Here is a 27,909-nt window from a genome sequence, read left to right on the forward strand (position 1 = left end):
AACATGAGTAAGATTCTCTCTCAAAAAAAGAGAAATGACCACTGCCAGTAGTCAGAAGCAATCATTGCTTTTGGCCAAAAGTACCATTGGCACAGACTCTAGAGAAAACCTCCTCCTGTTCTCACTAGTTAAGCATCTCTCCACACCTATGCGATACATCAACAATACTGCAGTCTCATGTGGCTACTTACTGAAAAGCAGACTGACAGCTCACTCCAAAGGCAGAAAAATATTTGTATTACACAGCACACACACACAAACAGGATTCTCACACACTAGCAATCACTTCAAACTAGTAAAACAGTAAATTTTTTAAGAACTTCAGTAAAATGACTAGATAAAAACATTCTGTCATAGCCACTGATGAACAACTGGAAATAGTCCATGATTAAAAAACAATTTAAAAATAATATACTTATAGCATAGAGGTAAATACTTAATCTCAATTAGGCACCCATAAGACTGTGCCCTATTAAAGCATTAATGTTCCAGGTACATCAGTTTATTCTTACATACATCAGTGTACCTGTCAAAGAGCTGCTAGTTGTAACGAATGAAAGGTGTAAAATTTCCCCCATACACATAGAGAAAACTTCTGGAGAATCACAGAATGGCTGAGGTTAGCAGTGGCCTCTGGTCCAATCTCCTGGCTCACACATGGCTATCTATGGCCAGTTGCTCCAAAACATGTGCAGACAGCCTTTTGAGTACCTGCCAGGATGAAGGTTCCACAATCTGCTTGAGCAACCTGTGCCAGTGTTCAGGCACCCTCACAGTAGAAAAAGTAGTGAGACATGAGCCTTACACACCCTAACTACTTCTTATTTTTGCTGAAGGTAGTTTTGTTTGTTCAGGTGAAAAATTTAAAGCTTGAACATTACCTTTAGTAATATCATTAATTTAAGAGCTGGCCAAAAATCTGTACTTCTGACTTTGAGAACAAAGAGGAAAAAACGGGTAAATACAAGCAACATTTCATTTCATTTCAATGAAAGAAAAACTATGCAAATAAATCTTGAAATCCAATTCTAAATTTCTTTTTTCCAAGCAAAAACCTCTCCACTGACATTTTGGGTTTGGCTCAACCTTTCTTCGAGTCATTTCACTTCTCTCCCACAGCCCCATTATATTACTCATATTTCTTAGATGAAACAAATATCACTTCACTTCTATTTCACACAATACTTGTAGCACTTTTTGAATCCATTTACTCATTTTTTTGTGTGTGAGAAGGAACATTAGTCTGCTGTCTTCAAAAACACCAACAATCGCATCTTAAACTAGGCAGTTCCAAATCAGTTTGTAAGAATACCTTTGTTGCTCATGTTCAGGCTACACCATTTCATTTATCTCGAGTACAGAATTAACAAATGAGTACAATACAAAAAAAAACCATGTAGTGTAGGTATGGAGGACAATTTCAAACTAGCATTCTAAACAAGGAAAAACAGTTGTACAGCCCTAAATCTTAGTGTCAAAGAAATGACTGTATTTGAATCAGTTGGAAAAGTTCTTTGATCCCCTATCCTCATTGTTGCAACTGGAAACAAAGGAAAAAATTACCACACAAATGAAGGAGATGCCCTACCCAGCCAGTTAAGCCTCTGAGTACCTGTGCACCTATGTCCACATACAAGGGCAGGATAGGGAATAAATGAGGTACAGTCAGTTTTTATATCAATTTTCCAGTTCAGTTGTTTTAACCAGGAGAAATTGCCTCATGAACTTCTCTGATCACTGCTTAACAATCCTATGGAAACCAAAATGACTATAAGAAGAATGGGGAAATACACTGTATTTTTAGTCTTCCATATTGTATTCAAGAAGGAAAATTAAGTTGTCCACGTTTTCACCCAGTCTTCTTTTCCTAATGGTTCTGGCTGGTAAGAACAAGGAAAGTAAGAAATTATATACCCAATCAGCTTGTATCAGTTTTATTCAGGAAGTTGTTCTAGATTTCAACTTTTAAACCTGCATTTGATGACACAAATACTACTTTATTCTTAATGTCTGCTTCACTACAAACAGAATGCATATACCACAATTAATTGTCTTAACAATTATTTTCCTGCAATTCGACTTGCTGTTCAACTTGTTTTAAAGGAAGGAGGGATTTCTTTCTCTCCAAACCAAGCATGGATTGCACAGTAGAGCACCAGAAGGATACCTCCAGGATACTGATGCAGTGAGGAAAAATGATTGGTTTGCATCTATTCTATGTTCTAGTATTTAATGACGCACACTGAAACACGACACAGGCTGAAACAAATTATAGATGTTTATACAACTTTTTACGGGGGCATAAGGATAACAATCTTGATACCAGTATCAATTAAAGGCTCAAACTCAGATTTCAGTTCAGTGTTAACTACGCAGCCTTAAATAGCACTCCCATGCTGTAAGCTTATGAGCTGAACACAACTATATAGTCTTTAGAATCAATTAAAAATGGTCCCCTCTACCTCAGGCTAAATTGTGCTGTTTTTAAATGCAGTGATCAGACAATTCTAAATGAGAAGAGTGAGCTCAGGCAATACACTGCTTTATTTGGACTAGACAATCTCTAAAGGTCCCTTCCAACTGCTACCATACTATGATTTTCAGTGAGAGAAGCTGACCCTCAAAATACTTCTATTCGCTTGTCAATTTTAAGGAGATCCCTTACTTTCTTTTGGCCAATTACTGCTGAGATAGTGGTTAAATTGGAGAGGTAACAAAAAACCTCACCATACCAAGATTTTAAGATCTTTTTTACAGTGATAAACATACCAGATACCAAAAAGAAAAATCACAAGCTATACAAAATGTAATTGAGCTTGAAGTTATGAAATTAAACGGGGAATGTAAATACATGTTAACATGGTGGATTTTTGTACTTTTACTGCTATTATGTTACCAATACTGCTGTGACTTCAGCTTACATTTGTATGCACAAGGGGACAGGGGTCAGAAAAAAAAAAATCAGGAAAGCAGCAGGACCTAGTTTAAAAATATATATTCCTTTTTTTAAAAAAAAAAAACCTTGTCTAGAATAACCTTGGGATTAAAATGATTATTCTAGTCGAGAAGATTAGAAAATCTGAATCTGTAACCAAGACATAGAGTTCTCAAAGGAAATGGATGAAAGTGATGTAGACCATGGTTACTTCTTCAGATACTCCCAGATGGTCTCAAAAAACAGGGATGACACGAGCAGATTTTTATTATAGAAAAGGGGCTCAGAAAGCCCTTAGGAGCCTCACTTTTGCAGCTGTTGCCCCTACTCCCAAGGGATACACAGAGAAAAGGAAACGCTATAAAACACTAAAATGAAGAAGAAATTAACTGGAAGTGAAATAGAAAGCACAAAACAGAAATGGAAAAATGCATAGCAATAATGGAAACTAAAAGAAAGGTAGAAATGTTGAGAAGAACCTGATATTTGGTCTTCATACATAAATTTCTCTGTATGTCTGGAAATGGGTCTGGATCTTGCCCCCAGGATGGACTCAGTTATGCCCATCCTTTGGGAAGCATGAATCACAATTTGCAAGAAGGTGGCACTTCTCTTGCTGGGCAGGGATTTTACTTTCAGTAGCCCAATTATAAAGTCTTTTTTCATTAAGGTATCTACAACAAAACATCAAATGTCATTGCTTCCAGCCCTACAAGCACATAAGATGAGCTTTGGTAAGCTGATAAGCAGGAAAACAAAACACATTCAACAGCTTCCAATTTCCTCCCGTGAGTTTCAGATTATCCATAAACCAAACCAGGCTTTTGAAAGTGAATTAACTGCATGGCGCTCTATTGTCAGGGAAGCAGAATCTGGGCATCATACAGGCCAACTTAACATATTTAAAAAAAGTCTCTTGTGGAGGATAAAAAAAAAATTGGTCAACAAAAGCTTTTGGAAGCTAATTACTATAATTTTACAGAAATTACAATCAAAAAAAGCTGAGGGGAAAAAGACTAGCAGAATACACCCTCTAATCTCTTCCCCTTCTTTAGAAAAAGCAACCAACATAGAAGTTTTACAGTTTAGTCTCAACAGCTCTCACAGATTTTCAAAACCCACCTAAGTTCCTTAACATGAGTGTTTAACCAAGTGAAGTGTTTTGTGATTTTTTTTTTTTTTAAGAAAAATGTTTAAATATATCAATCCCAGCAGCCTGGAACTTGTCAGAAGCCTGGTAATAGCTGTCATCATCTTCATACACAAAGGGGGGGAGGGAAGAAGTAAACAAACAAAAAGAGCATTTGAAGCTCTCAACATATGCCTACAAATAAAAGCTGTCCTATGAGACATTCTAAGGCTCTTGTGGTTTGTACAGCCCTAGAGATATCTAACTCTCAGCGTTCTACTTCTTTAAAATTCAATTGCTGAGACATTCAGATTTTATATTGTTTAATCCTAGCTATTTACACAGCCTGGAGCCTTAGGCCTAAGGGTTCGTGTTTCCAGAAAAGACTAATTTTCGCATGAAAGGTTCTAATTACTCTAGAAGTGTTCTGGCAAATGTTTAGTTGCTACTCTGGAAGGCATCATCAAAATCTTGCCATGTTTCTCTCCTAGTATGATTATCATCCAAGATGACTTATCTGTGTTAAATATTCAAAACACACTAAAAACCAGCACAAGGACTGAAAAAAAGTAATTTTTCAGCTAAAAAGTCTAGTGAAGTACAAATGGCAACAGTCCTGAACGGATGGCACATGTCATGCAAGAAAGTCAAAAAGTAAGACTACTAAAGAAATCGTTTCTCCTCCCCAGAATATCAGTGAGTATTCAGTGAGTGCTCATCAGGATGAGTACTACTCCAGTTCAAATTCATTAAGAGTTCTCCCACTAGGTGCATACACACATATTTACTTTGTAAGAGAACGTATGTTTGGTGAAAGTTTCTTACAGTTATTCAATAAGGAAAAGGCAAATTTATTGATAGTGGAGACAGCAAGAACTGTTGGGGTTTTTTCCCCCCATTTGAAATTCTATAATTATTTTGGATGAGACCAGTGATGAGCACTGTTCCTCAGGGGTCTGGATTGGAACAGACATTGTGCAACATCTTTGTGGGACATGGGATTGAGGGCACCTTCAGCAACTTTGCTGATGACACCATGCTGTGTGGTGGGATCAATGTGCTGGAGAGAAGCGATTCCATCGTGAGAGACCCTGACAGAGTGGAGAGGTAGACTTGTGGAAGTTCAACAAGGCCAAGTGCAAGGTCCTGCACATAGGTTGAGGCAACTACAAGCACAAATACAGGCTGGGAGAAGAACAGATTGAGAGCTGCCCTGAAAGACTTAGAGGTGTTGACTGATGGGAAGCTCAGCAGGACCCAGTGATGTGCCCTTACAGCCCAGAAAGCCAAGTGTATTCTGGGCTGCAAGAAAAGAAGTGTGACCAGCAAGTCAAGGGAGGTGATTCTGCCCCTCCTCTCATGAGACCCTACCTGCAGTGCTGTGTGCAGCTCTTGTGAGACCTCAATATAAGAAGGACATGGACATGGACATGGACATGGACATGCTTGAGCCAGTCCAGAGGAGGGCCACAAAGATGATCAGAGGACTGGAGCACCTCTCCCATGAAAAGAGTTGGGGATATTCAGCCGGGAGAAGAGAAGGCTCCAGTAAGACATTACAGCAGCCTTCCAGTGCCTAAAGGACTGACAGGAAAGCCAGAGAGGGTCTTTTTACAAGGGCCTGTAATGATAGAACAAAGGGTAGTGGCTTCAAAAGGAAAGAGGGTAGATTTAGATTACATGGCAGGAAGAAGTTCTTCCCTATGAGTGTGCTGAGGCACTCGAAATAGCCCGGAGAGGCTGTGGCTGCCTCATCCCTGGAGGCCTTCAAGGCCAGGTTGGATGGGGCTTTGAGTAACCTGGTCTAGAGGAAGGTGTCATCAAATGCAGGTTTAAAAGCTGAAATCTAGAACAACTTCCTGAATAAAACTGATTGGAAATGAGATGATCTTTAAGGTCAATTCCAAGTGAAACCATTCTATGATTCCATTATATAAATGTGACAATACAAAATGCTTTGTCATTAAGTTAGTATAGGTAATAAGCAAAGATCTAGCCCTACACACTGGTTATCCACAGGTTCCAGGTGTCCTGTGTTTCCAGCACTTAGCACAGCGATCTTTCCTGACTACAGTGACTCACAAGGACAGTGCATTGGCAGAAACCCGTTGACTGCTCCTCTCGCCATAAGGAATAACATGCAAAATCTAGAAAGGCTTAAAAAAAAAAAAGCTCTGACAACTATCACTCTTGCAAAGCTAAGGTAAAATATGCACCACATATCCAGGAAATGCACTGTTAAAAATACAGTTATCTTACAAGTAGTGACACAACGCTACACCAGAAACTCACAAGTAGTTACTTTTTGGTAAGGAATGATTACATAAACTAAAGCAATCAAGACTTATTTTTGCTACAGAAACAAAAACATTACTTAACAGCAATTTAAGCAAATTCTTAATGCTTTCTAATGGTATAAGGATTCCTAAATATATGTACAGATGTTTACCGAGAGTTCTTGTGTTTTAACACTGATGAAGTTGGAAAACTCACAGCATGTTATGTTCTCTTTCTGTAAGAGGTAAAACTCATGGCAAAACCTGAGAACTGCAGACCCACCTCCAACTCAAGAAAGAAAATGTATCTTTGCTGGAATATTACCTGACTATAATTTCATAGACATATTACTAGCTCCTGTAAGATGATCAGTTTTAGAACCACATCACCAATGTACAACATGGTATTGTTTTTGTTAATTCTGTATTTTAATTTGTGCAGGAAAAAATATAATTAAAAACCTATTATCAATTAATTAAAAATTACAACATGTTACACACAAAACCAGAGAGTACTAACAAAGTTTCTATGGTGCTGAATATTTGAACAGTTCTCCTTGGACATCTTGACCTCTTGCAAGGTAGGCAAACATTACTTTATACACCATGCCCTGACCCATGGGGAAAGCCTGGGAAACATTTCTGCACTCATGGCACATTTAAAGTACACATGAAGCCCATTGTTTTCATTTGACAAGAAGGAATCTTAGTAACCTTAAGATTTGCCCAGTGAGAGGCTGACTGAAACAAACATGCATGCTAACATCTGCAGAAATGAAGAAGGAGAATTTACAACAGATAATAACATCCATTACATTTTGAGCACACAATATCTCCTCTTTCTTACTTTCTGAGTATTAGTGAAGAGATTAGCTTTAAGCATTTCTACAATTAGAAGCCATTCTTTGAGCAATCTTTGCTCTGATCTAGTCAAGGCAGTGCAGAAACAACTTTTTAATAGAGACTCATTTTCCATCAGGTAGCATGGAAACACATCCTGCATTTAGCACACTGATATTTATAGTCATGGGGTAATTACCTTATGAAACTGTCACAAATTCCTGAGCCTACAGAAGCTGTAGTTTTAGGAAAACTCAGATAATTTTTAAATATAGAAGCCAACAACTCAGAACCCTCACAGACCAAACTAAAAAATTTTAGTCATGAAATAATACATTCAGGCATCAGAGTCAAGCAAACAGAAAAAGAGTTCTGTTGTCCATGGTTTTTGGTTCTTCCATGGACAACTTTAGTATGACTGTCTTTCCCACACCACCTCTTCCCTCACAGAATCTTTCCAGCCTGTGGGCCCTTAAGGTGAAAATAAACGCTTTTCATCACAACACAATGAGCATCTTTTGAAGTTTGTGTTTGTTTTCCACACAATACCACCAGTAAAAATTAATAGTCACAAACATTTCCATCAACTTTCAGATGTTTTTTGAGTTAGTACCTTTTTCTCAATGACTTTAAAGAAGTTACCATTCTATCAGTGGAGGCAGCTGAAACCATACAGAATTTAATAGAGTACAACTAATAAAATAGAGAAATGTCAAACAGAACCTAAAAACTGGAGAAAGAAAAATGAAAGTTAAAGGAACTTGATGGAAGAAAACGTGCATTCCTGGGGTACTGGCTAAAGATGCATAGCAATAAGCACTGAAGCTATGTCTGCCAAGTTGGAAATGAAAGACCAAAAATCACTCAACTAGAGATTAAAAAAATGTCTTTATTTAGTGGACTGGTAAAGAAGATATCTAAACAGGATACAGTACAACCACTGGAGTGACTCCTCTGCCAAAGAAAACTTAGATCCTCTTCTCCAGTGTCGCAGAAGAGTATCCACACCAAAGTCTTATACTATATTTTGGGGTCTAAATCTGTGAAACTTTCCTGTTGACTTCATAGTAGGCAAATACTCCCTGAAATAAATAAGACAGACTCCTTGCAGACTTGCATCCTAGTAATTTTTCCTATGATCCACTTAATAATCCAATAAGTGATGGATTTCAGTGAGAATGATAAAATGAGTTTCATTTATTGCCCAGCAGTTAAGGCATTGTTTCAAATTTATAGAATCAAATTACTTAAGGAAAGAGCATACATCTTTTTTCCACATCTAGGTATCATTCCTGCATATTTAACATAGAAACAGTATACTAGAAAACTCCCTCCAAATTTAACAGCAGACATACCAATTTATTAAATAGGAAGAGCCAGGCAAAATATCAGAGAAAATGCAAACACTTACTAGCTGGAATAAAATAATTAGAGTCTAAAATTGCCAGATGTATGCAACTAAACTACCACAGCCTCTCTTTCCCTCCTTTGCAGAAAGAAACTGTTGGAAATAAAACAGGATTATGTCTGAACTCTTATTAAAAAAGACAAATGCAGATATATTGACACTAAAAGCATACAACCCAAACCTTCTGGGGAGAAAGAAAGAAAGGAAAGGATACCCGTAGTAAAATGATGGCTGTCCCAATGCTACCCTGTTCCCCCACAAGTTTCCTCTGCTGTTCCATTCACCAGCCCAGCCCTCCCTAATTAGGTCTTAGATGCTCCACTCCCTCCACCTACCAAGTTTCCCAGACTTTCCAAAGCCACCTGCAACAAGAAGATGGGACCTGGGGGATTTCTGGTGCTGAGTCTCTCTCTAATCATTTACTTTGGGATCAGAGAGAATCTTTCCAGCTAGACTGGAGTGATAGGAAGATGAATAGATATATTCCAACTTATTTGTAGCTTGGCAGAGGATTAAGTAACACAGAAATATAAAGACAGGCTTGGAATTTGTGATTGTGTTTCTGGCAGAAAGAAATCACAAAGACAGTTCCCAGAAGTAAATGACACAGAAGCACATGGGTCAGTATTAAGTTCTAAAATAAAGAGAAACCTGAAGGGTTTCTTGTGTCAATGGCTATTACTAACACCCTGCCAGGGCAAATAAGATCCAGAAGAAAGCACACTTCTAGGAACTGCCCAATGTAGCAAACTGCTGGAAGTTTTTTAATAAGCTGGGAAATTCTTCAAAAAGCTACCCCCAAAAAAAAGAAAAGGAAAGAAAATAGGAGATAACAAATTGGTCTTCCTCACTCCCCTCCTTCAGAAATGAAGTTGTTGGCTGCCTGACAAAGCCTCACTTCAGATGCTTTAGTTCCTTCCTCACACCGGCAATTCAGAGGAAGAAATTCTGGTAATACTAAATAAGTAATATAGACCAAAGGTCTAAATATCACATTGCTCGTTATCAGTATTAATGAAAAAGACCTACTGTTTTTCAAGGGGGAATCAGAAGTAGTGCTTACCTACTGAAGTATCATTTAATAAAAGGAAGCCTATCAGAAAACTGTTTCATGCCTTTCTATTATTAAGGTAAAAATATTAAAACTTGCCACTATGAATATCATTTTATATGGCAATTTTTCTCTGTGTTAATTAAAATGACATTTCTATGTAACCTGGAAAGTCTCTTTTATTTAGATATGAACTAACAAAACTGCATAGAGACTTAAAATATATTAAATGGTTTTGCTTGTCCTGAAAGATCACTCTTTGATGTCAATGAATAAACTGGCAATTAAAAAATAAGAAATACATCTCAGGGATTTTAAGTACATATAGCTACTATCTGCCACAAACAGAAGAGTCTATAGAGAGTGTTACGAATGCTCCATCCAAACAATACTTGAAAACTACTCAATTTTGCCTCAAAAAAAAAAAAAAATTATCTTAAGGGGCAAGAAGTATTTTAGACCCCAGTGCTTCAGTTCACATCAATGTTGAATTAAGAGATTGAAGCTTGGTATTGGCAGCTGTACCATCTGTAAACTTTACAAATAGAAGAAATATTTAGCATGTCTGTTTTTACCCATGCAGGATTTAAGTTATCCAAAGAAAAAAGAAACACTTTAATAAGAAAAAAAAAAACCCCACACTTCATTTATTCACTGAGAGAGCAGCAGAGAGAAATATTCACATCTTATTCTATTTGCGGCCTTCCAGGTTCATGTTAAAGCTTGGAGACATAACTATGAAAATTCCCTAGAACATAGGCATGCTAAATACAGCAGAAATGTGCAAGTTCAGAACCACATAGGAGTGAGGAAAGCACAAAAGTTCAACAATGTATTTAATTCCTGGTGCAGATGAGCTGGAATAACTAATGCTTCAGTGCTAGCTTCTAAAACTAATTAGTTTTATAGATGACTCTACCTACTTATAATGCATCAGTCATCTAATACAGTTTCTCACAGTATGCTACAGAAGTAATGGTCAGAAAAATCATATTCTGAAACAACATTAAGCATATTTGGTATTTTCTTTGAACAGTATTTTTACCCCAATATTAAAAGAGTAACAAGATGAAAAAAGGATCACCATTTCCACAGCTCAAATACATGAAAATGTTTCAAGAACACAGACTAATCTGACACACTTTGCTTTTCGATCTACATTAAAGAGTTGACCAAAAGAAAGTAATTATAATCTCAACGTCATAACCTACTGGAGTCAGGCTGAATCACTGCTCAGCTACTGAAGTCGCTCACAGTGAGGCAGGTAGTGCAGAAAAGCTACACTGAACAAACGATACCATTAGCTTATCTCCTGCTAGCCTATATTTTTGTGACTTACGCTGAGGCCTCTTTCAAAAGAAGCACACTCTAATTTATGGAAGCAACCAACTGACATTTAACTAGTTCAATGAAATAGAGCACAGCTCACATCTCATCACATCTTGATCCAATGTGTGCAACATCCACTTATTTCCCCCTCAGCTGTCCCAAGATACAGAACTGTTACACGTATATTCAAACAACGGACTCCTTATGGTAAAATAAAAAGGATAGATTTTGCACATAATGTCCTAACTGACTTAAGCAACATGTCTTATAAAACCTTACAAAATGTTTTATATATCCATAAAAACAAATTCACATTAAGCCATTATTCCTCAACAGTCACAAGTTTTTCCTACCCACTGATTCCTGAATTTGTTTTTCTCTTGCTTTCATGTGGCCCTAAGTTGAAAAACACATGCATGCTATTTACTCTGTCCTGCACAGCCTTTGTCTCTACATGTCTAAATACAGACACAGAAAAAAGAACCATGCTGAAGTCTACACTTTGCAACACAAAAACTAATATGACAAGATTAACAATCTCTTCTTAACCTACCTGTAGTCATTTCCATGTTCTTCATCTTACAGTCAGTAAGATGTTAGAGGACAAAAAAAAAAAAACAAAAAAACAAACATCCCTGCAATACTTTTACAGAGAAAGGTATTTTCACATTATACTAATCTACAGTATAGTTACATATTGAAATCACAGGTCCTCAAAAGCAGGCCATACACTCACATTGTTCTTTTCAGACCCCTTTTCTGAAATATACATGTAAGGTAAGAATATTTTTATTTCCTCTGGACCTAGTAGTGTAAAGCTCTAATTTTAACATGCTTTCAGACTTTAGCGTAGACACTTGTCAATGTCACATGCCAACAAGCTTCTCATCTTCAACAAGCTTCTCATCTTCAATCTCCTGCCATTTTATAAGCTCTTTGCAAATTTAATATCAGATGTACCTGTCCTCTACATTACAAAATATAACACAGTCTGTGTTTAGCTGTGCACACATCATTGCTGATACTTCAGTGGAAACCAGAAGCATATGAGGAGTCAAGATATGCACGATTCTTAAAGAGTTTGCAACTGAATATAGTCTTTATCTCTCCACCTTACATCTCATGTTTGGTGAGATTATGTTATGGGTTTGTGTAACTGTCAGCTAAGTATGTTTTTATTTTAATAGGAATAAGGAAAAACTCTGATCAAGCTACTTGCCAAATCAGAACCCCTGAATAACCAGGATCTGCTTCTAAACAACAACAAAAAAAGTCTAATAAATTTTAAGTGGTGTCATTTTAAATTACTTCAGTTTAAAGACATGGACTTCGTATCTAAACTTAAGATGTCAGCTTACGTCAAAAATACAAACTCAAAACAGTTGCCTTTGATGTGACTGATTAAACAACTCTTGTCTCCGGTATTACTAATAGAATGAGCAAATGGGTTGTAATGTAATGCACAATAATTCAGTTACATACTAGTAAACATTTCATGGAGATCAGAGCACTGAAGTCTCAGTTCATGATGAATAATTTTATAGACAAATAAATAAGAGCTTAAATGCCAAATAAACATACACTGTTAACAGGGTACCTCAAGACTACTTGGTGAGGCATTATACATGGTGGCCTGTGGGTATTGCATTCAGAGGTACATGTAAGCATAAAACACCAAGTCAAATACTGTTTGCAAACAAGGTTCAAAACTCTTGCACTCTCCAAATCACTTTTCCAGAAAAATCAAGACAAAATTAAAATTGACTGGTTTTATCCAAATATAATCTTGTATCAGAAATGATTTCTAAGCCATTTCCCACAATATTTTGTATTCTAGGAATATGTGCTTTGCATGAAATACTGCTCGAAAAGAGCAAAAGTTTCTCAAGGTAAATACTTCAAAATTAAATTCGAACATACTGTCTGCATTGGTTTCATCCCACACTGAATTTTCCAGAGCTCTACACCTATAGCTGTACCAGAGCAAAACATGGGAGTACAGCATTTCTACATGAAACAAATACAGAAATTAGATCTTCCATACCCCCCCCCCAAAAAAAAAAATCAGTAGGTTTCTTTTTTTCACTTGTTTATTACTACTTTCTTTTTTTGCATAGAGTTTGCAAATACAATGCACTGCAGCACAACAAATTAGAAACTTAAGCTTAGCTTAGTCTTACCATATATTAACACGAATGGGAAAAGCCATTGCTATTTATAGAGCATATTGAATCAACTCAAATATTGAGAAAGAAGATGTCCACACTATGCTGCTCAGGAAGTTAACAATAATTGACCTTTACACTAAAAAAAAAAAAGGCTTCAAAAAATGCTAATAACTGTATTTTACAAAGCTTCAACATTTCACTCCCTCCACAAAAGTAGTAATTTTACTTACAAATAGCATTTTTAAAAGTCACACTCCTACGAAAGAGGGAGAGGGAAGAAATCTGCCTTTCACAATGGAAACTGCTTATTTTGCTATTTGGAAGCAAACCTACACACCATGTTATACTTACACAGGTTAAGCTGCAACTGCTAACACAGACAGACTTAGCAGTCATGACAGCCCAATCTTTCTACAGTAGCAAGCACCGCATAATAAACTGTTCTGAACACTGGCCCATCTCACCTGCCTTAAGTGCATGGATAAACTGCTACATTTTTAAGTGGTGTTTTTATTAAAATAAACTCAGTGAGAACCTGGAAAGGGATATCAAGGGAAGACAAGCAGATGGGGAGACTAGCTGACACATAACAATAGCTGGTGAAATATTACTCTTATTTTCTGTAATAAACACCAAGATCAAAACATTATGCAAGTTAAATTTCCTTGAAAGGTTCCCAGCAGGAGTTTTCCTTTTTGTTTGTGCAGTACGCGATTTCCTCTCACCCACAAAAAACATACCAAGAATGTGCATGTGCCACTAACACTAAGCAGCACTTCCTTAATCACTCATTTCCAACAATTTATGGATGATCAGTGGCAAAAACGAGCAAAAATAATGAAAGCATGCAATGAAAGCTCATTGAGACAAACCGGCTTGGACTTCCTACTCATTTCTGTGTCTCTTTAAGATGGGGGTCTGATACAAATTAGCCACTGGGAAAAAAGTCATCTGGTCATAAAATACAGTACAGGGTCACTTTTATGTAAGTTTGCCAAAAGGGACATAAACCAGGACAATTTCAAACTGTGACACAGGATAGAACTATATTAAAAAAATCTTTGTTCCTCCTCCATTGTGCTGTCATGTTGCTCAGCTTTATAGACATTCTGAGCACCAGCTCTGGCCTCTTCGCTTCCACCTGGTCTACCTAATTAATTAAGCAAGGAAGTTACCTCAAATTTTTGTACTATTTGTTTTTATTATCATGCACTTCTTTTGATGTTCCAGGAGTTAACCTCTTAATCCACAGACTCTGTGTGTTGTGTTCTGAACATTTTGGGATGTCTGGATAATTTGGATAATTGGTCAGGATGTTGCTGTCGCTCATGTTAAACTTTATGCCATGACTTCAAGTTCAAAGATCAGTATTAAGGTAAAATACTTCATAAAGCCTTTTTAAAACTCTGCACTTGTGATTATGCAATATCTAGTTATTCCAGTTTCTCACGGAGGTAAATTGCACTATTTGTGTTTTCTTACAAGGAAATTACTCCTAAACATCTTTATCTTTGTCAACTTCAAACACATACAAATTTCAGCTGAAGTTACATCAAGAGAAAGCATATTTTAAAGGTCAAGAAAAGGCACAGCAATTATCTCCTAAAAAATGCTTGCCTCCTTCACACAGAGGCACACATGTAATTTTCTGTGCAGTCTGCTATCACACTGGAAACACCAGCATTGTGAACTACAGATGTTTCACTGCAAATACCACATTTTTCTCTTTTTTGGAGAGAATGACAAAGAATGGGGTTAATTCTAACAGTAAGAAACATGGTCAACACCTTTGCTTCATAGCAGTACTACAGAACTTGAGGTCAGTGACAAAGAGCTAAATGTCATCTAAACAAGAAACACAACTTTATGCACAGACTCTAGAAAGGAAGACAGGAAGAATGTTGAAAGATACTAAAAGGTTTCTCATGCCCATGTTAAGAGATTAAAATTACTTCAGGTACTCCAAAAGCTCCATTAGTAACACCATCTAAGGTGTAATAAACCACAATGACCTCCAACTACTTCAACAGTCTTGACAAATCCAATTCACGTGCATGAAAATACAAGTGTGTGCTAATATACCCATGGCATGTACACATATATACACAAGCATATATATATACTGTACACCTCCAATATTGCTTTTATAATTATTTTCCTGGTATCAGAAATCTGCAGCTTACATTACATGGAAATAAACTATGGCAAGGAAGAACATTTAGGCTCTTTAAAAGGGCACAGACAAACCCCTTAGGCCCAAAATGCTCTTTTTGAATTAACATAGTGCTTTTAATTAAAAACTAGGCAGAGAATCAGTTTTCTTTTCAGTACAACACCGCATCCGTCCATAGTGAGTGCCTAATTTCCGTATTTCTCTCCTCTGCACAATATGCAGGTCCTTGGTTGTTTTAAACTGTTGCCCTGGGGAATCGAAAAAAGTCTGTAAGAGGGGCCATGTGCCACTTAGAAAGTATACTAACAACCAAGAAAAAAAAAGCCAAAGTAAATTGGAAGAAGGTTAATCAAACCCCTTCTGATTCATGCAACTTAAATAAGTAAGGGAGCAATCCTACCTTACAAGAACATGGAAAGAAAAGTTGCACAAAACTTGTAACAGTAATCAATGAGGTATTCAAAATATCATAACTTGCAAAAAGTGCACATTACAGTAAATATATAAAGTCAACTTTTATAGCATAATCTATGATAAATGCTCAAACAGATGACAAACTTTTGGGGTTGGGTCTATACGTGATAATGACTAACATTACTATCACAATGCAAGTTGAACAAAGAAAACCTTTAAAAAATGAAAAATCTACTCAATTTCAGAACTGAACCTCTTTTAATCATTCTTAATCAGAACTTCTATTAAAACTCAACAAGTAATACTAACCCAAACACCTTCAAATAGACATCTTGACTTACATATTCATTACTATGAAGGTAATTTTATGACAAATTCAAGATGATCTGCACAAAAGCCTCCACTGAGCAGGTATTTTTATCCAAATTGAGCTGAACCAAGTATCTAGAATCAGCTGCTTTCCCTACTGCTTGTATCCAACTCCCAACTGAAAAATTGAAGACAACAAATCCTGTGCCAAACCTCCTTACTGAATATCTTCACATTCACATTAGATTGTTCTTCTCTTAAATGCTGCAAGTTTTGTCAAATGTATGAAATGATCTGTTAAACTAAGATCACTAAAATCTGATTTTGTCAATTAACAGCAGTAGCATTTTAATGAGGTTTTTTGTTTGTCTGGGCTATTAGGCTGATGTGATGAATGACAAAATACAACTTCTTTGGGTTTTATTTTTTTTAAACTTCCACAAGTAGAATCAAAGTTAAAATAATTTGTTAAAGCACCAGAACCCTATAAAGTAATCACAGTGTCAAAATAGTCTCTGAAAAGACATAAGCAATGTGTGAAACTCTAAGGAAAATGAAAAGATGGGACATTACTCTGCATTGACTGTACAACTGAAAGCTTAGATGTAATCTTGGGTTCAACTAACCATACATTTTCCCAGGTTCTAATTATGGTATGATGTGATGTAATTATTTTTTACATATATATAGTACTTACTGCAAGTAAAATCATTTACCTGCATCAGAATTTGAACAGCACATTCAATTTTAACTATTAACTTATTCCAGAAGTGACATTTGCCACTTCCTTTCTAAGAAAAGCAATCAAAGCCAGGGTACGTCTACTACAATTCCTACATCTTCACCAAGAGCTTTAGGGCTCATTTACATCTGGCAAAACAATTCAGTACATCTGGATCTATTTTGGGTACCTTTAAACAGAGCAGAACAGACATTGGACAACAGCCTTGAGTACCTGTACTAGGAATCACACTTGGCTTCTGGGATGTACCATAAACACATAGAAGAAATTAGAGCAATAAAATCCCCAAAATTGGAAAATTAGGCTCCCCATTCCCCCATAAGGGGGTTTTGGTACTAAAGTATGATCTCATCTACCCCCATAAAGCAGCAGAACTACTATGAAGTACCAACAATCCTCTTTTTCCTGACATATGCTGATAGATTATGGTTTTATCTCCTCTGGAGTTACAAATGCTTCCAAGTGTAAATATGTAATGAGATTTATTGATAGGCAGTATCTAATAGTTACGGTGTAACTTGTAAACTTAGAAGTTTTACATAAAGTTTAAGTTTACTGCAACTAACACATCTGCTGGAACCAACAGAAATCTACAAGTCAAGCAGCACTGTGCATAGTATACAAATGGACAAAAGCCTTGACTTTGGTGGCCTGTAGGAGACAAACCCCACTAAAATCAGTTATTTCTTTTTTAGAAGAATATATACACATTAAATGTGGCTATATACTTAAGAGTCAAGAAGAAAATAGAGTGGCCTCCGCCTGAAAAGTGAAATAACAAAATGAGTTGCTGTAAGTTCTTAGCCCTGTAGATACCTGGAAGTGAGGGAAGAAGAGAAGAGCGTTTTCCAACCAAGTTGGGTAAGTAAACACAATAAACTTCTTTGCAATTGAACTCCTTAGCTTGGTCAACTAAACCTGTAACTTCCATCACCAGGTCAGTCAATACCAACTAACACCACAATAGCATCAAAACAGTCTACAGCAACAAGCATTTACATACCATCTTGCTTGAATCCTACATGTCCTTTCTGATACACCTATATTGCTCCATCTATGTGTCTCAGTTGTTTCAGCTCTAAAAATAACATCTGTTTCTTCACATCCCCAATGAATTAAAGTTTTCCTTCACATTGTACTTGCCAAATACTTCTTTTTTTGCTGTCCTCTATTTTGTACATGAATCCTAAAATCTCAAACTGAAAGCAGTACTCCAGTTGAGTTTTTCTTTACTTCTATCAAGAATAAAAATGGCAAGTTCACTGCCTCTATGCCATTCCTGCACTGCAACCAGGAATTATGTTTTCCTTGCCATCACAATCCCTTGTTGATTTACACTATGTGCAATCCACCAGTGACTCAGTTTTTTGCATCCATCTCTAATGCATTTAATTTTCCTGATTTCAGACCACTTTAAGACCCTTTGCTTTCTAATAACTGTCATGCAAAGGGCACAGAATTCCCTCAGGTATAGTACCATTAAAAACAAAAGTGCAATCATTTGGAAGATAAAGATTAATGAAAATGTGATACAATTGATCCCCAGGCAGTCATTCCAGTTTAATTTATTTGATATTTGTGATTTGAAATTTCTTTTTGCTGTTCCTCCCATTAATTTTTCACTACATTACTTCATTTCACATATTAATATAATCGTTATCATCTTATTGTTCAGAAATTGCTTTGCCAAATGCCATGCTTTGTTGAAATACTCATCCCTCTCAATCTCAACAGATTCCATTGAGTTTTTTTAGTTATTCTCTATCCACCTAAGACAGTTTTCTTAACATATTATTGTTAATACTGACCATATCTGAGTCTTTTGAGGGATGTTGGTAATCTTTAGAATTAAGAAGTCAAGCTTGTTATCTCTGGGTCATTTGTTGTTTCTTGTACTTCTTTCCCTTGTTACTTTATTTCTAGTGTATTCATTGAACCTTCTCTCCTTCACCACCCCAATAACATCATTCTCCGAAAAATACAATCTTGAATAAAATGTTTCATTGTAAAAAAAAAAAAAAAAGAGACCTGAGTTAAGTAATTTCTGTGATCTCTGTATACATAGCTTTTCAAGAAATCATTTTTTATCTTATAATCTTACTCACAGCCACACACTGTATACTTGCTTCATCTGCTTGTGCAAGAGTGTGTATCTGTATATACACATTCACATGAGCATACATATCCCAACAACAAATCCTCCTCAATTTGTAATTTCAGTTCCATTAGAAACAAGGGTTAAAAATGGAATATATATTGTAATTACACTGTATTTAACAGCATTATCCTACCTTTTTCAAGCCAGCAAATCCTTCCGATTCCAGAAAGAAAAAGGCAAAGGGCATCAACACAAACAAACATAAATTTGAAAACAGAGAAGCCAGATTCCATAAACCTGCAAACAAACAAGAAAAAGATTACAAATTTCTCAGTTTTCAAAGTTAGAGGTATTTTCTCCCTTACATACAACAACATAGTACACACACAAGTGCTTACATAAGCCAGGTTTTAACAGATACATAGTTATTTACAGGTCATTGCTGAAAAATACCCATTTCTCTGCAAAATGATCTTCAAAAAAAATCGACACGCACTTAAACAGGAAGAAATGTCTGAAATCTTGAGAAACAAGACTGCAAACTCAGGTGGACTACTTCCACAATAAGCCATTGAATGCTCCTTAGGTCATCATTTTAGAAGTTATCAGGACAGAAGTATTCTACTGCTATCAATGAATCTCACAAAATTCGGTTCTCTGCACTCACTTCCTCCCATATTTTTCCTCAAGAGTAAGTTAGACAAATCATGGATTTTAACAAACAATACACAAATGCCATCACCTCCAAATCAGAAAAAGGTATCATGATAACAGTAGCCTTCCTGATGAAGGAATAACTGGCTCAGTAGGCAAGATCAGAGCAGTGGATGTTGTTCATCTCAGCTTTAGGAATGCTTTCAACACCAATGCTGAAGACACAAGATGGGGAGAAGCAGTAGCCTGCAACTCAGATTATAGAGTAAACTGGCTTGGAAGAAACCTTAAAGACCATCTCATTCCAATCCCCCTGCCATGGGCAGGGACAACTTCCTCTACACCAGGTTGCTCATAGTCCCATCCAAACTGGTCCTGAACACTTCCAGGGATTAGGTATCCACAGCTTTTCTGGGCAACTTGTTCCAGTGCCCCACTACCTCCACAGCAAAGAATTTATTCCTAATTGCTAATCTAAATCTCCCTTCTTTCAGTTGAAGCCTTTACTCCTCATCCTATCACTACATACCCTTGTAAAAAGCCTCTCTCCAGCTTTCTTGTCACTGCTTCAGGCAGTGGAAGGCTGCTCTAAGGTCTGCCCAGTGCCATCTCTTCTCCAGGCTGAACAATCCCGGTTGTCTCAATCTGTCTTCATAGGAGAGGTGCTCCAGCCTTCTGATCATCATCACGGCCTTCCTTCTCACTCCAACAGGTTCATATCCTTCATATGTTGGGGGCTCAGAGCTGAACACAGTACTGCAGGTGAGGTATCATCAAAGCAAAGTAGAGGAACATAATCACCTTCCTTGACTTGCTGGTCACACTGCTTTTGATGCAGGCCAAAAACCAGTTGGCTTTCTGGCCTGAAAGTGAACATTGCCAGGGCATTTTGAGATGAACCTCAACAGGCTGGACAAAGGGGCAGAGAGCACACTAGGGACCAATCATCCCAGAAGCAGCTTCATATAAAAGGCCTTAGAGGGTCTGTTGGACAGCAAGCCAGCAATGTGTCCCTGCAGCAAAGATGGCCATCAGCCTCTTAGGCTGCTTTAGAAGCACTGCCATCAGGACAAGGGAGGTAATCCTTCCTCTCTCCTCAGCACTGCTGGCATACACCTACAGCACTGCATCCAGTTCTAGGCTCCTCAAACAGATATGGTCATACTGGAGCAAGTCAAAAGGACCAGAAAGATGATTAAAGGATTGGAGCGTCTGCCATACAAAGAGAGGCTATTAACTGTTTAGGCTTAAGAAGAGGGGACACAAGAGTATTTTATCAATGTATATAAGTATCTGGGGAGAGAAAAACTGTCAGATACTTCCTAGTAGTATCCAGAGAATGGAGACAAGGCAGTGAGCATAAACTGAAAAAAACGGAAAATCTACTGAAACGTAAAAGGAAAGAAATGTGCTGGTTTTGGCTGGGATAGAGTTAATTTCTTCACAGTAGTTAGAATAGAGCTGTGGTTTGGATTTACATTAAAAATAGTACTGATAAAGCGCTGATGTTTCAGTTATTCTGAGTACTTAAACTGAGTCAAGGCCTTTTTTGCTCCTCACCCCACCAGCAACTGGGCTGGAGGTGCACTTGGAGCTGGTAAGGGACATAGCCAGGACAGCTGACCTAAACTGACCCCAGGAATATCCCAGCCCATATGACATTATGCTCAGCATGTAAAGCTGAGGAAGAGGAAGGAAGATGAGGGACATTCACAGTAATGCTGTTTGTCTTCCTAAGTCACTGTTATGCCTGATGGAGGCCTGCTGTCCTGGGGATGGCTAAACACCTGCCTGCCCGTGAGAAGTGGGGAATGAATTCCGTGGTTTGCTCTGCTTGCATGTGTGACTTCTGCTCTGCCTATTAAACTGCCTTTATTTTTTCACATTTTTCTTCTCTCCCCCCATCCCACCATGGGGGGTGAGCGAGCAGCTGTGTGATGCTTAGTTGCATGCTAGGGTTAAACCACAACAACAAAAAAAAAAAATCCCAGAACTTCTCCACCGGGAGTGTAGTCAAACACCGCAATAGGATACCAACAGAAGTTTTGCAGCCTTCAACATATTCAAACATGAATGCCTTGTAGCAGCCTTCTCTAACTGACCCTGCTTTGAGCACAGAGGTCAGATTAGACTATTTCCAGAGGTATCTTCTAATCTGAACCACTCTGTGATGTAGGTGAAAAATTAAAAACCAGCTAAAAGTAGGACATCTGAGAGACAGGTGACAACTGCAGGAAAAGGTTTAGAAAACAACCTGAAGTGAGATCAGTTATCTGCTCTATTAAGATTTTCTAGGCTGAACACTTTCTGAACCAACAGTTTCTGGTGTCTAAACATGAACCCATCACCATCTTATCACAAGTTGTGCAGGACGCAATGTTTCTGCTTTATAAAAGCAGCAGCATACCTGCAATTTAGAAGCTAACAGGTTTAACTAGTGTCACCTGTTCCACATCCTAAAAACACAGCTTTTATTTTGTAGTTGAGAAAACAAGTTTAGTCTCTTACCATCCCCAAAACACACACCCTTCCAGTTCTGCAGGACTCTTTTATCACCTGAAATTCAAAACAATCTCCATTCCCTATGATAAGAAAATTTGAACTAACAACTTTGATCATTTTTTTCTTCTCAGGTACAGGCTTACTTGTTTTCTTCCTCAAAACTGTCCATTTTGGAATGAATACGGACAAAAAGAGATATTTACTGGATGTGTGGGGAATTAATTATCAAAAGGAAATTCTGTACTTACTTCCAAATGTAAAATAGTTAATGGTTATCTTCACCTACATTCACTTAAAAACTGCTCTCAACATATATATTTCCTTTTTCCTTATGTGAAACTATTCACATTTCACGGAGAAATAAAAACAAGGGGTGGAAGGGAAGGGGCACGGGGGCAAGAAAGACATTTCTTCAGCAACTGATAGCACTAGGACATCGGGAACCAAGCTTTGTCAAACAAGCTACAGAAAACAAAGTAAGAAAATTCCAAAAGATGCGTGAAATACAATACTCAATTGCTAAAGAAAACAGATTGCCTAAAGGTGGCTAAACTCCAGTTAACAAAGAGGGGGATTTTTCCTTTTGAATTTGCTTTAGCCAGGAAGCTCCTGTTACCATTCAAGAAACATTCACATAGAGCAACATTGGCAAGAATGTCATTAGCAGCCCTTACTGGTGCTACATTAACTCAAGGGGTCTGCAAACGTTTGTTTTCAGAAAATTAAGAAACCAGTGTTTGAGCAAAAATACTATTAGATGGAATAGGAGGTCTTATTCATTGGTTTTCCCTAAATGAAAATGGATAGGGCATTCAGATACCTAATGTAAAGCTGAATACTTGGTTATCCTAATTTTCACAGCCCCTATTACATGTCTACCTACAATGTAAAACAGTGCAGATCAGGGTGACTTTTAAGATCCAGAACCTACACATTAGCAGTTGATAGGAGCCACATTTACAGAATATTAAATGCATGCAAAACTGTGAGAGGTGAGGACAGCACTGGAATGCTGCTGACATACATACACACTTTTCTCAAACACGGAACATATAGAGCCCTCCTCTCCCTCAACTGTATTTTTTTATCCTAATTTCATAGTTCAGAAACCAAACTAAAACAGATTCAGAAAAATAATTATTTCCTACTCTACCGATTGCATTGTAAAATCACATCAGAGAGACTTGCGGATAGGAACATACATATAAAAGCTTTAAACGCTCTACTGGAATACTTTAAATTTTGTTTGCATTTGTAGTGACCCAAGAACATCCCCCATAAAACAAGTTAATAAAACAAAAAATAAAAACCTCTCAGTCTTTGGCAAAGAGAGTAGACTTTCAGCAATTTTTGCTTTCTTACTCATTGCAGTTTCATTACGTTTTATCCCCACCTGGTGGCTGTGGCCAACAACAGCACAAGTGAACAGCTGTCAGGAATATTTCTGGGTTTAGTTCAACATGCATTAGGTAAGAGTGCTTATACTGGATCAAGGGCCAGGCTTTCTGCTAGACTCAAAAATTCGAGGCATGTGTTTTCTCTTTTTCTATATGTCACAACTAATGCAATAGTTTACAGTACAAAAATCCTTTCATGTTATGTTCAAGTACCTCAGGCTGTATCTGTAATCAATCAATCTAGCAACACAGAAATATTTTTAAAGCAATACCAATTTTCCCATTGGATAAGCAAAGCATACATGAAGGTTATGGTAGACAGTATTATTTCTGAATGTGAAGGCTTGTGATAGCACAATCAGCTCTCAAAACTTGCACAAGTATTTCGTAACTAACTTCAAAAAGCTACTGCCACTACATGGAACAGGATTTACAAAGCAGTACAATGCATTGTGCAAAACTAGTGAATACCACAAGAGGGTGCCCGCCCCCAAGGTAACGTTTGGAAATAAAGTACACTGGTTTTGTCAAGTTGTAACAACAGAACTCCATGGGCAGATCCAAAAATTTAATGATGTTTCTGAAGTCTTCACATCAACTGTGGGAAATTTTGGTTTAGTTCAGTCACGGCTAGCACAAGCTTTGCAATACACAATCAAACTCAGAAACATCAAGATGTTGAATTTTACTTCCTTGCTAGCCGTTACTATCGGACTCAGGAAATGTAAATTACACTGGGCGTGTATGAAGTGGTACTTTCAAACCATTACCATACTAAAAATCAAAATAAGATGGTCACTGCAAAATTCAAAAGCCTTCCTATGTTACAGCTAATTTTTCCAGCAGATTTATAATTAACCCAAGTTTTCTCAAGTACTGTAGCAACTCTTGACAGAGTGAAAATTTCTCAGTTGGTTATTGTATAATTTTCACTCTTTGAAATAGTTTATTCAGGTTTTTCCAAAGTCAATTCAGACACAGAAGGAAGAACTCTTTTCCCTAAATTTTTCTCTCATATTTTGGAATAAAAATATAAATCAGTCTGAGCAGATTAACATAGATTTATGTGAAAAATAAGAATTAGCTGTGTTTTTGTCTCCCATATAGGAGATATATCAAATTATATTAAATGGGATTCCCATCGTGACAAAATAAGATAACAGAATTGCTCAACTAGAAAGAACCTGCGAAGTCAGGTACTCTGATCTGCTGCTGAAAACAGCTGAACTGCAGCACAGGGGCAATCAGGTTGCTCAGGGCTTTACCCACATGAGTTTTGGAAAGTTTACAATGATTTCTATCTCCCAGCCTCCCTGGACAACCTGTTCTGCTGTTCAGCCATCCCCACTGTTGTCCTCGAGAAGTCTGCTCCACACAAACCCCTCACCAGTTGCAGATCAGCTGTGCCCTGGCTTCCCTAATTCCACATCAGGCCATATCATATTTCTATCATATTTCCTGGGCAGTTCATCTCTACCTTCTGTACATTTCCTTTTTGGGTTTGTGCTCAGGAGACCCCCACTAAGCCACGCTGACCTCCTATTACATCTGCTCATTTTCCTGTACACAGAGGTGAACATTATAATGCATAAAGATGATCCTTCAAAGTAAGCAACTCTCCTGGCTTCCTTTGCCTTCAGGGTGTTCTCCTGTAAAGTTATCATATACATGTTTCATGAACATGACAGTCTAGTCTCTTAAAGTCCATTGTCTTCATTCCACTCCTTTTCTTCCTCATTTTTCTCAGGTCTTACACTGACCTATCACCCCAGTCAGGGTCACCACTGAGCACAACATCTACAGTCAGCTCCACCTTATTCATGGGTTTAAAAAAAATCTTTTACTGTCTAGATAGTTTCAGAAAGATGACAGACAATATGCATTAGTTTATCATTTCACCTACCCACATTTAATTTGTTGTAAAATTCAAAACAAAAAAAAACACTCTTGAAAGTTAGCAAATTAACCAGTTTCCAAAACTGAGTATTATTAGACATTTAGCAAAGAGTGTACATTTTTCAGAGAAAAGTTCTCCAGATCCCACTTGCTATTTCTTCAAAGAAACAGAAAAAGGACAGCACACAATTTTTAAGTTATTTGTTCCAGACTGAATGAATTGTTTCACACAGTGATGGTACTACCTCCTTTCTCCAGTCAAATCTACTAAAGAATGTCCCGTTTCCACCAGTTTCCCTCAGACACATTGTTCAAAATATTTTCAACTATTAGCAACCACTACACACATCAGTCACAAGCATGTTAAGCTGATATTGAATGCATGCAAAACTCACTCTCCCAGAGATAAGCCATCACTGCTACAAGTACAGATAATATTATTTTATCTTGCTTTCCTTGAATTAATTTATTGTACCTCTTTACCACACTTGATACATTCATATCATTTTCTTTATTTACAAATAAATCACTAATAGTTAAATTTAACTATTTAATCTCAACTGCTCATACTTAGGCAAGGTTCTAAAAACAGTATTTTTGTTTTAAGTTTATACATATCATCATAAAGAGATAGGCTTATGAATCTTGCATTAACACATCAGGAAGACAACAAAACGGTATGTTTTCAAGTTAGCTTCTAGTAGCTCTTGTTTGACATGAATATTTAAAGCAATGAATTTGGTTTAATTCCATCAAGTCTGCATAACTTGTTAAAAAAAACAACAGAACAGTTAAGATAGATATATTACACAACAGCAAAACCAACTAGCCAATAATAGATTATTAAATCAATTAGCATCTTAAATGAAAATAGTTATTAGTTTGAGAAGAACAAAACTGTGCACACATAAAGACATTCATTTTAATTATATTATGCTGAGTACTAACCATGAATTAGTGAGCCATTTAACCACTGAATATAGTAGTTTTGTGGAAAAGAAAGCAGGATCTCATTGCTGATTATTGAGAAAGGTAGAAGCAGGACTGCACCAGCTGAAACTGCTAGAGTGAACGTGCTCAAGAACAGCCTGAAATTTAAAGAAATGCACCACCGTTACCACCAACATGCTCTGAATAGAGGGGAAAAAAGTAGTTAGTCTACCTATCAATCAATGTCTGAAGGCAACACATTCTTACATTGTAAAGGGGCAGGAGAAACTCATTTCCATAATCTTTCACTTCCAAAAACTTAAATTTCAAGTACCAAGTATTTTACAGAATCCAGGAAAAATAGTTAGTTTTACAACCACCACAGTTATTCCCTTGGGACATGCATGCATTCGATTCCAATGTCATGCACGGATTAAGTTACTGGGGTTCATGGAATATCTTTTCACAAGTCCATTTGAGTTTATTTCCTACATACATACTAAGAACGAAAAAGTCCATTTCTATATTCTTACTACAATTTTCAAAAGCAGAGCAGCTTCTTAGTATCTAAAAAGTGAGTACAGTTGTATAGAAATATTTTAATACCAAACTGAAAAGAAAATATTGGTTTTCTTTCATTAAGTAGTTAAATATTTGAGTGTCATCTCATAGCTTGGGGTTTTCTGACAGCTGTGAAGTCAAGACAGAGAAATGGTCACAATTATTTAAAATATTTAAGCTTATTCTTTTTAGATCTCAAATGTAACTTACACCAAGTGTCACCTTGTACAACTTAAAAGAATTCTTGTGTTCAAGAAAATTAAGACCAACAAAACATTCTTACAGAACTAATCCAATGCTTGAACAAAATTAGAAATAATTATCAAAACTGCATGACAAGAGAAACTTGGACCACTCCTACAATAAGACAGTCAGTACGTTTCTTATGGAGATCTTACTTTTCCTTTACAGCCCACAAATACATTTTTCTTTCAGACAAAACTTGCAGAAGAAAGTCTGGGTGAATAATTTTATTTTTGAAAAAATATTATGAGAGGTTTTTTCACCTGTATTTAAGGATGTTTACATATTCTAAGCCAGAATTTTGAAATCTAACACACTACAGCCTTTCAAGGTGCTAGTAGTTTGGTTTTGTTTCATTCCTCAACCTCAGCTCCTGACATGATATACAAGGAAATATCCATCTGCATAAGTCTGACAGTTACTGCTTTCTGGAAAAGAATATGCACTCAAGGAAAGGCAAGCTTAGGCTGAAAGAACAGAAAACACTTAATAACAACACTTTTAATGAAAGTTTTTTCACTTTTTCACTATTACTCTGATGGAAACTAATCTTGTCTTACACCATTTTTACATGAAGAACACAGTACTTATAGTTGGTATTTGTCATATTTTAAAGCTGAACTAGAAAATAGATGCAGAAAGGATAACACTGAACAAGACAAATTTTACTGTCTGAATGTTGAAAAATTCAGAACCAGGCTAAGACCACAGCTGCTACGAAAGTCATTCAGTCCAGAAGACCCTTCATTGATGTCTTGAAAGCACAGGCTTCACAGTATATAAAAGTATGTATTCTTCTCTAGGCCTGAAGTAGACCTTGTGGCAAATAATTATTTCAAATTTGTAACCAGTGT

General features: G+C 36.9%; 1 protein-coding gene across 2 annotated transcripts in view; it reads right to left on the reverse strand.

The window, feature by feature from the left end:
* LMBR1 (limb development membrane protein 1) overlaps positions 1–27,909 on the reverse strand; it is an 81,641-nt gene that overhangs the window by 33,090 nt on the left and 20,642 nt on the right. Inside the window, exons 4-5 of one of the 2 annotated variants that reach the window (XM_061996226.1) lie at positions 26,270–26,409; positions 19,066–19,169 (exon numbers count right to left, since the gene is read on the reverse strand). In XM_061996226.1, coding sequence (XP_061852210.1) covers positions 19,066–19,169; positions 26,270–26,409 — 244 coding nt within the window. The remainder of the gene's footprint in view (positions 1–19,065; positions 19,170–26,269; positions 26,410–27,909) is intronic. The other variant, XM_061996227.1, reaches the window with a different exon arrangement.

This window comes from Colius striatus, chromosome 5 (assembly GCF_028858725.1).
Source record: "Colius striatus isolate bColStr4 chromosome 5, bColStr4.1.hap1, whole genome shotgun sequence".
NCBI lineage: Eukaryota > Metazoa > Chordata > Aves > Coliiformes > Coliidae > Colius > Colius striatus.